The sequence below is a fragment of the Phoxinus phoxinus genome (genome assembly GCF_949152265.1).
Source record: "Phoxinus phoxinus genome assembly, chromosome: 12".
NCBI lineage: Eukaryota > Metazoa > Chordata > Actinopteri > Cypriniformes > Leuciscidae > Phoxinus > Phoxinus phoxinus.
Genome location: NC_136887.1, coordinates 28,329,508 through 28,340,012, shown reverse-complemented (window position 1 = coordinate 28,340,012; position 10,505 = coordinate 28,329,508). Strand labels below are relative to the sequence as shown.

At 36.2% G+C, this 10,505-nt stretch overlaps 1 protein-coding gene across 1 annotated transcript; it reads left to right on the top strand.

Moving 5' to 3' along the window:
• The first annotated feature begins 4,702 nt into the window (after positions 1-4,702).
• mchr2b (melanin concentrating hormone receptor 2b) lies at positions 4,703-10,238 on the top strand. The gene is made up of 2 exons (XM_079630624.1): positions 4,703-5,445; positions 8,090-10,238. The coding sequence occupies exons 1-2, from the start codon at positions 5,045-5,047 to the stop codon at positions 8,727-8,729; spliced, it is 1,041 nt and encodes a 346-aa protein (XP_079486750.1). The 5' UTR covers positions 4,703-5,044; the 3' UTR covers positions 8,730-10,238.
• Positions 10,239-10,505: the final 267 nt, after the last annotated feature.

Genomic DNA, 10,505 nt, shown 5'->3' with positions numbered 1-10,505 from the left:
GCTATTAGTATACTTCTTTAAAACAAAAAAATAAGAAAGTTTTCTTTGTCTACTTTTTTTTTTACTTCTCAGAAATATTTAAAATCGCACTTACTTGACTTAACCTGATAGAAAATTCTAGTAGGCTATATCCGGCCTGTCTTTTGATCGAGATAAAGTATAATTAAGTATTCTAAGTAGGCCTACTTGGCTTGTTGTGTTTACTATTTTGATTGAGAAGCCTATTCATTTTTTTTTTTTTTTTTTTTTTTTTTTTACTAGTTTTACATACTGTCTTATAAACTTCCATTGTTAGAAAATATTGATTTATAAAGAAAACAGATTTGTTCCTAATTCTGAGTATCTGGATTTTTGTGTTGGCTAGTCCACTGGTAGTGTACAACGGGATTGACTTCAAATCTATTTTACTCTTGCTATCTTTCCCCAACATTGACCGAACTTTCCTCCATGTTTTTACTGTTATACGGGAGGGGGCGCTTTTACGCATCTTCTGAAAGAGTAGCTACACAATCTCCGGATCAAAAAACACAGATTAACAAGAAGCAGAAAAATGTAAAACAACACGATCAAACATTAAAAAAGCATATTAATTCAAAACTGCCCAACGTTCCCAAATAAACTGTCGACCCAGGAAAGGCATATGACTGTGAGGCTTTGGGGGTGTTGATGAACTGTATCTAACGTTACTCCATATATTTTGAAATCGTTCTGAATCTGATCCGGACTTAGCTTTGACAAAAATTGCCTATGATGTTATGTTTACTTAAAGAAATGTTACAAATATACTTGCAGTTTAAAACTACTAAACTGAGAGTAGCCTATACTTCATGTAGCCTACACTAAAAAAATGTGCTACTATTATTTGACCAGTATGTACCAATGATCAGTGTACCTATTAAGTTCACTTGTATTATTGCAGTAGCCTACAACTTAGTTGTAAACTTGTGTACTGAAAGCGTGTTAGGCTACTGTAGGCTACACTTAAATATACTTTTAGCACACTAAAAACTGGGCCAATTTAGTCCCCAAAACAGTATAGGCTACACTTACAAGTAGTATAGGCCTACTTCTAGTATGCCTACATTATTAGTATAGGCTACTTACCACATTAAGTAGGCTACTTGAATTTTACTTAACTAAAATTTACTTTTAGTAGGCCTATCATTTTTTGTAAGGGAGAGTAATCCTTGATAATGTTTGCATTGCTGTTGTGTTACTATTCCTTATAATCTCTACGTAAGATCGATTTTTAATTATTCAACTCTTTATTTACAGTGCAACTTGTCTCTTTTTTTGTCACGGATCAATGTTTATACTCAGATGTTGTTCATTAAAACGGAAGATGAGAAGCATGTCAGGCAAAGGAAACATTTTAGTTCACTGATGAATTCAACTAAAGCAGATGAACTGATTTATCAAATCTGAAGACCGCACACAAAAACTAGAATGCGGAAAAAGTTTGTTTACCCAACTATCTGTGTGTGTGGGTTGTAAAACGGGTTTGTGTTCTGAGTAACACTGACTGACTGCTGCACTTCAGCGCCCTCTGCTGGCAATTAATCTTTTCATTCATTATGGCTTTGTCTCAAAACCCATTTAGCTGCCTTACTTGTATAACTAATTCGGGCATGATAGGCGTTAAGAAAACATGAGTGTTTGCGGATCGAGATGTCTTGAAACACAGATTGCTATCTTGCCAAACATCTTGCAGACCAGTACTACAAGACATCATATGATCTTTGAAGGCATGTGACCACAAAGTAAAACAGCCATACTCTCTATTTCATCTCATCCCCCACCCCCCTTTCCTTTGGGTCATTTATCTTAGTGTCATGTCCATGTTTTCTCTGTTATCTATTTGTATTTGTTTTTGAGACCATTTAGAGAAATATTTGCCTGAAAGCGTGCATTCCTCGGTGCTTTCAGGGAGATATTTGGGTAGTCTGTAATTAACCAGGAATCTTTTCTGTTTGTGTTCCATTTTGTGGCATAATCATCAAGGAGTATTGACTATGCCTTGCAATTAAACATATGTCACAAAATGGAATGCAAATTGCACACTGTCTTAACTGCACTGGAGATAAAAGACTGAATCAAAAACAATATGAAGGAACAAGGAGTTTTCAGTTCTGTGAACACAGAAGTAAACCAATCTACTTATGCTGATTACTATGAATGAGGACATGCGTTATTAACATGAATAAATCCACATGTATCAACATTTGCAAATTACCTTTCATAATCAGCAGACTTAGAAAAAAGAAGCATGAACCAACTTTGAAGTAATGAGTCGAACCAAATTGGCATTTGAGCTGGAGATTTTGACCCGTTTTCCATAATTACGCTGCTCCTCGAACAAAGCCACCTTCTCCTTTAAGCTCATTGATTTTGATGATTTATTACAGGGTGCAATGATTCCAAGGTCAGTACTGTTTTTCATCTGACCTTGTCACAATGAAAGTTACTACAGACCACAACAGGGGTCTATAAACTTTTGTTTGGCAAAAGACTCATTGGCAGATGGTCAGACGGAGCATGTGTTGAGACATTTAAAAGCCATTCAAATCATTCAATCCGAGTCGTATACCGGTTAATTTGATTTTATTTAATGTGGCAATGAAACGTACCTGAATTTTAGCTACTTAACTTTTTTTCTTTTTTTTTATGTATGTGTATAGTTAAAAAAAAATTCACAATATTTATTTTGAGATCCAAATACTTGGTCGAGAATAAACATATGCAATACCCGATGCAATGAAGTAGGCTATGATATGAGTTGTATTCTGCTCTTTACCAGGCTGAGACCATGACTAAAGATGTCAGAGTGACTGAAGATCATTTGGTCACCCATCCAAATCACAAGACATGCAATCAACCCCAGGCTAAAGCACCGTAACCATTAAATGTTCTTCAGACAGTTTCATTTTATGGAGACATAAACATGCTCGTACACACACATTGTTCCCTCAGATTCCACACGTTGTAACAAAGACTGTGGTTTTTAATTACCTCCTCGTGAAAAATGAAGTGTGAAAACTGTGACATTTGAACAGTTTTTGAGGTTGATACGGTGGATTTATGACAGCAGTAAATGAACATGTGCGAGAGAGAGTGAATGAATGTGTGAGAGCGATGTGATGTGTGAGAAGAGAGAACATGAGCACCTTTATTTCTCTGGTGGAGTAAAAGAGACTCAAGGCGCTGTAAACTTGACAATAACACTCTGCGGCTCTCTCTCATAATAAAATACATTTGTACATATCAGTTACAGTTGTTGTGTTTTATGCTCAAGTCAAGGCTGCATTTATTTGATGAAAAATGCAGTAAAACAGTCAAATTAGGTGCTCAGATTTTTTAGCAGCTTAATATTTTTGGGGTAAGAAAGACTAATAATTAATTAATAAATATTATTATTCAGCAGGGATGTTACAGTAAAGACATTCATAATGTTACAAAAGATTTCTACAAAACTGATTTAAACATTGACAACATGAAGAGTCATTATTAATGATTGAGCACCAATAATAATTCATAATACCTGAGCACCAAATCAGCATAATTGAATGATTTCTGACGGATCATGTGACACTGAAAACTGGAGTAATTATGCTGAACATTCAGAAATAAATTACATTTTAAAATATACTAAATTGGAAATCAGTTTAATTGTAATATTTTCTTATTGGAAATCAGTTTTTTAATTGTAATAAATTACAATATTCCTGTTTTTACTGTATTTTCTTTTTCAAATAAATGCAGCCTCTGTGAGCATAACAGACTTCTTTAAAATATATTTTTTTAAATTAATTATTCCAAAAATATATTTAATAATTGTTTTTATTTATACAACTAATGCACATTAAACAAAATTACAATACCCAATCAGACCATCTTTAAACTGGACTGCTGCATTGCTCTTTTGCATGCACAATTGCACATCTAATTTGTAAGATGGTGTGGATAAAAATCAATAAAAGTATGCAATAAAGATTTGTGGTATTAACTTCTCATCAATATCCTTTCTGCTCTGGAAGGGACCATGCTGTTTAGGATCTGGTAGGATGAGCTCCTTAAGTTACTTTTTTTAAAATCAGTATTCAGTACAGAAGTTTCTAATCTTCAAAAGACATGCTCTGTTCTCTCCTGAAAAGTGTTTCCTCAAATCTAGACAAGATGATGGAGTGCCTGTTGGCCACAGGAATGAAGTGCTGCTGATTCTTGATTAAGGATGTGTGTAAGGAGATAAGGCTTCAGTTTTCAAGTGTGCACAAATGAATATGCTAGACTTTACCTGTTACAAGAACATAATCAATAAAAGGGCTGGACAGCAAAATCATTGTAACAATTAATCTTAACTTTGAAACACAAAACAGTGAAAATGCCCAGTTTATCTAATATTATAACATACATTAGTATCTTAAACGGTGCTTGAAGCGAATAGTCATGAAATGTATAATGTATAGGCTACATTAAAGTCACTATTGAATAAAAGCATCTACCAATATTGCTTAAATATAAAAGATTAAACGATAACAGGACTAATAGGACGTGCATGCAACAGGTTCCCAAGTTCATGATAGCATATAAAGACATTGATTGTGACCACTGGCGTTTGGAGCGTCTTGCTGTGAAGGACTGTGCATTAATGAATCATAAAAAAAGAAGAAGAAAAAAAAGATCTTAGATATTGAGTGTGATGGGTGAGCTTGGAGAGAGGGCTCTGAAAGGGTGGAGACATGCACGCGCATCTCTTCAAACAGCTTCTGGAGGAGACAGACGCGCAGAATACGCACTGAAGCTCCTGCTGTTGGACATATGAACTAAAACACTATCTCAAGAGACCGAGGCATCGGCAAACTGAATGAAAAACAAAGCAGATGAAAACGGGACGATAACTGACACCCGAGGGAGAACTTTTACAACTTTAAACGTTTTGAATATGAAGTAGAGCGCTGCGTAAAAGCTTGGGTATTCGTGCACAGACCAGACTGAGACGACAACTTTTATTGTTTATTTAGTCCCTTTTAAGCAAAAAGTTTTGAAGATGAACACCTCGGATATTTTTTGCGATTCCGAATTTGCAAATTCGTCCAACTTTTCGTGTGTGAACCGAACCGTCCCGTCGTACAGCATCATAGACATCGCGTCTTTCATGCACATATTCCCCACTATCTACGGCATCCTGTGTTCAGTTGGAGTTCTGGCCAACAGTTTGGTCATCTATGCTGTGGCATCATGCAAGAAGAAGATGGTCTCTGATATTTACGTGCTGAATCTGGCCATCGCAGACCTGCTGTTCTTGTTGGTGATGCCGTTTAACATCCACCAGCTGGTCAGGGACAGACAGTGGGTCTTTGGGCACTTCATGTGTAAAGCTGTGGTGGTGGTGGACGTCAGTAACCAGTTTACCACAGTGGGGATAGTGACTGTGCTCTGCATTGACAGGTGAGAGTTGCATGTAGCCTATTTGGGAGAATGATATGCAGTAGGGCAGGCTACCCTGCTGCTAGTGGTCACACTTTATTTACATATCTCATAGGCCTTGAACCATAGGCTACAGTGGGGGGAAATCACAAATGAAAACTCTCTCATCAGTTTATCCTAAACACCATCACTTCTCCAATTTCTACTCTGATTTTTTTTTAATGTCACATGTCTCTAGAGTTTCTGAAGAGATAACAATGTGATTTGCGAGACTATTCGCCAGTGGTTCCGTCGAGATTCTCCCACGTGTTTTTGTCATGGGTATTTTTAATTTATAAGTAAACATAAGTTGACGACGTGTTGTTCTACAATAGCCTATACATTTTACACAGCCTTCACACTCGAATATTAAACGTGTAAGTAGCCTGACTAGTAACGTTATAGAACAAAACGTCCAAGTATCATCAACTTTTACCACAGAGGCACAGACCTTATTTTAATCATAAATTTAAAAACTCCCATAATAAAAAAAATTCGAGGGAATCACTGGCGCATTAGTCTTCCGGGTTTTGACGTCATCCCTGACTCAAATATTTCCCATAGATGCTCATTATTGTAATCGAGTCGTTTTTAATATTACATTTTATTTTTTATTTTTTGCATTTATTATAAGCATAACATAAACCCCCATATGTATGCATATTTACAATAACAAACATACTGAAAATGTTTTGCATTATGCTAACTAATAAGCTTAATTTTTGCTAAATGTAATTTAACAATTTCTTTCTGTGACCTCTGACTTGGACGTGTTCTTGACAGGTTTTTTTCAGTGAGGATACTATTAAATGTGTTCATATGAATCAGCTTAGGGGTCAAAAAGGATATAATTCTTTATTCAAACTCTAATTAAAGAGCACAGAGCATTTTCTCCAAATTATATGAAATTACAGGCCGGCTGTTCATCACTTAATCAACTGAATGTATGCAAAGGGAAAAGAAAGAAATCAATGCAACTCTCAAGGGTGCGATCTACATGACCTTGAATACTGAAGCACACTGCATCCATCATTTTTGTATCTTAAGTCTGGAAGACTGTACTTCAGTAACTAACAGTGTGTGACTTTGAAATACTTATATATTTATGGCACACAAAAGCACTTTAGCACACAATATCTCACTACATACAAAATGTCCTCATAAAATAGAGTCCAGAGGAGAGTTTTTGCTTAGTTGTGAGTGTCAAAGACATATGAGCCCCCCAGAAAGCCTCTGCATGATTAGATGATGAAGCTCCACTATAACACTTTTTCATATGGTGCCGTTGCTGTATTCCCAAAGGGTTTTACTGGGTCACATGCTTGGAGGTACTTAGATAAAGTATCTTAGCTGCACATTTTCATCATGTTTTGCAAAGCAACAATCCCAAATTCTGTTAAAAGAGCAACATTAAAGTCCCTGTGAACAATTCATTATACATGGGGCCAGACACTTTCTCTTTCTTTAAAGGGAAAAACAAATATTGCTGTCTGACTAGAGTAAGAGAGCTGTTATACTTGATGAAAAATGAAGCTGATGTGTTTGGACTGTACACGAGTAAAAAGCACATCTCTTGATTTTATGCTCTTAAGCTTTTATCTGCTTTTAGTCTAGAAGAAAACAGAGCAAATGCATTTCTTAGAAATCTGTCTCTTGCTGTGCCGTTTTACTGTAGCATGTGACCTGTTTGCTTTCCGAGAGTCAAGACAAGTCAGCTACATATTGCTAGAAAGCTGTTTTACGGTAAGAAACTAAACAAAAAAATAAAAATGCAGTGAGCAAAGACAGCTGTGGCAAGAAGCTATGAGAAAGAAACCAGAATCTGGGAGAGCAACGTACTGCATATTTACATAAATGTACACTACCATTCAACATTTTGGGATCAGTAAGATTTTTTAAAAAGATATAAAAAAAAATATTCAAGCAAGAATGTATTAAATTGATCAAAAGTGATAGTAAAGACATACTGTTACAAAATATGTCTGTTTCAAATAAATAAAATATTTATTTGTTTATTATTTAAATAATATGTTTAATATTATTTAATAACGTGTTATTAAAATGTAGGCTATATGCACTGGAATCCACCAGGGAAATGGATGGATGCAGGTAGTTGTTTTAAAATTTGTACTTTATATGATATTGTTTCAACGTCTCTCTGTTGTATAATGATATAATATAATAGCACTTGAGCATTTTTTTTGGGAATTTACTGATGGAACCACATACTTAAGAATTGAGATCTCTTAAAAATCTCCATTGTTTCTCCTAGAAAGTGAGATAAAATGGAGAATAAATTACTCTTGCCGAAGTCTCCAGCTATTCCTTGGGGGGGGGGGGGGGGGGGGGGGGGGAAACCCATAATAATGCTAAGATTTGTCAAGATATCATCATCCACAAAAAAAAAAAAAATCTGAAATTTCTGAATGATTTCAAACATTTCTTATAAACATCAAATTCAAGGCCAAATTATATGAGCTACCATATCCAAAATAAAATTACAATAAAAGTCTTTTTATTTTTTTATTTTTTTCACCAAAGCAATTTTAGGATGTGGCATAACTAAAATTAGTAAGAAAAAGTCTCATGCGTTGGGATGGCATTACCTCTTTTTTTTTTTTTTCAGGTACATTGCAATTGTACATCCTACATCTGAAAAGCGAACCATTCAGTGGACCATCATCATCAACATCATGGTGTGGGTGGGCAGCTTCCTTCTGAGCATCCCAGTCATGATATACGCTAAAGTCCTCTCCAAAATGAACATGGACATGTGTATTATTAACCTGGATGGCCCTCAAGATATGTACTGGTACACTCTCTACCAGTCCATGCTGGGTTTCATAGTCCCCCTGATTATAATAAGTACATTTTACACTCTCACTTTGTACCACGTGTTCCGCTCCATCCGGCGGGTCAAGCGCAAGCAGTCGGTGTGGGCCAAACGGGCCACTAAGACAGTTCTGATGGTGATCGGCCTGTTCCTGGTCTGCTGGTCTCCCTACCACGTCATCCAGGTGATCAACCTCAGCATCCAGCAGCCCACCAGCGCCTTCGTGTACGCGTACAACATCAGCATCTGCTTAAGTTACTCTCACAGCTGCATCAACCCCCTCATGCTGCTGATATTCGCCCAGAACTATCGCGATCGCCTGTGCCACCGCAAAGAGCTACGGTCCCAGATCAGCTCATCCAAGACCACCGTCAAGACCGACGGAGGGTCCAGCGTCAGCCCGGACACCAGCCACCGTTGCACTGTCATCTAGCGCCCGACGTGCCATCTGAGGAGAACTGCAAGGAGGCCTGCAATGCAACACTTGCTGCACGGGTGTCAATTGCACGGTGGACTGTTTCTCAAAGGGGAAAACTGTTAAATGAAACGCCACAGTGAACTTTCAGGAGGCACGGAGGAGTGAATTAGCACTCAAATTATGTTTGTGGTTTGTCACACTCTGGAAAAGTGTCTGTAAAAAATTTTTTTTTACTGTTAATTTATCTATTATTTGTTGTATAATGTTCATTTTTCAGTTGTTTTGAATGGTTCACAAGTCATGTTATGGCATTTTGTGCTGTGAAACGCAAGGAAAAAGGTTGAAGAATTGTCATATTTTCCAGGCAATTACAAAGAATAGAGACTTTAAAGCTTAAAAAAAGAGAAAGAATATCATAAAAGGGTCATAAAAGTACATATTTTGTGATGAATTTCAAGACTTGAAGTCATGCAGTATTTCTTATTGTTTTATGCTTGACTTGATCCATACACACGATTTGTTTTGCTATAGCATAACTTAAGAAACTTTAGAAAGTCATACTTTTATGAAACTATGATGGTGCTTTTTGTCCTTTAAAACTTATATAGCATTCCGTACAATTCTGCAAAAACTTCTGTGTTCCATAAGAAATGAAACGTTTTAAATTTAAAGGCAATTCTATGTATTTTGTTATGGTGCCTTTTGTTTGCGTTGTTGGGGAATGATAGACCAAATGAGAGAACCGTCAGACTTGTCATTTATGCAGATGTGAAATAAAATTTCTTTGTAATATGAAATAAAATCAGTGTTTTTGTGTGTACGTATCAGGTTGAAGAAGTCCTTTAGTGAGTGAAATAAGCAAATATGCTGATCTAAGACACGGGCCTAATTGATCAAATAGATATGGCATTCTGCTTTAAATTTCACTTTTATGTATGTGTTGATATTGGCTGAAGTTTAAAATATTTTAGAAAACATAATTACACATTTAAATATCCAGATCTCCAGACCGCATCCTTTGACCTCATACGCAGTCTTGCTGTCATGCATGTTTAGCTGTCCGTTTCATCTTCACTTAGAGCATTGTACAAGATAAAATAACCCTGACTGTATGCTTCTGAGCGTTTTATTACATCAATTCACAAAGATATCCAGTGTGAAATTCTCCGTGTGGTTCTGTTTTTTCTTGTTTTTTTCTAAGAAGCCCCTGCGGCCCATGTGAGAACAGTCATGTTCACTGTTAACGTGTGACACTTAAACTATGTGTGACCAGTCACATTTCAGTCCTGCCACCCTCAATCAACACATTATGATGCCTGGCAAATAAACAAAGAACTGCATATTATTCCTTTAATGTATATTATTATGGCCGTACATTGACAAATGCCTTTTTAGTAGGGAAGAATTTTTAGGTAATTTCCTATTCAGGGAGAAAAACTGTATATGATTACGGTTTTAACATTTACCTCCTGTTTCTTGTCTTTCTGTCCTGAAGGCTTTTGTTTTTATGTGCTATAATTGTACAAAATAAACAAAACAAAAAAAGCCCTTTGACTATTTGAATGTAAAGTCAGGTTCCTGTATCACTTTGTGTGTGCATTTTTAAATACATGTACTGGGTTCACAACACTGAATATGAACCACTTAAAAGTTCCCCCCAAAATTTAAATTCTGTCATCATTCACTCACCCTCACGTTTTTTTCTTCTGCTGAACACAAAAGAAGATGTTTTGAAGACTGTCGGAAGATATTTTGACAAATCAAACAATTGATGGGCCCCATTGACTTCCA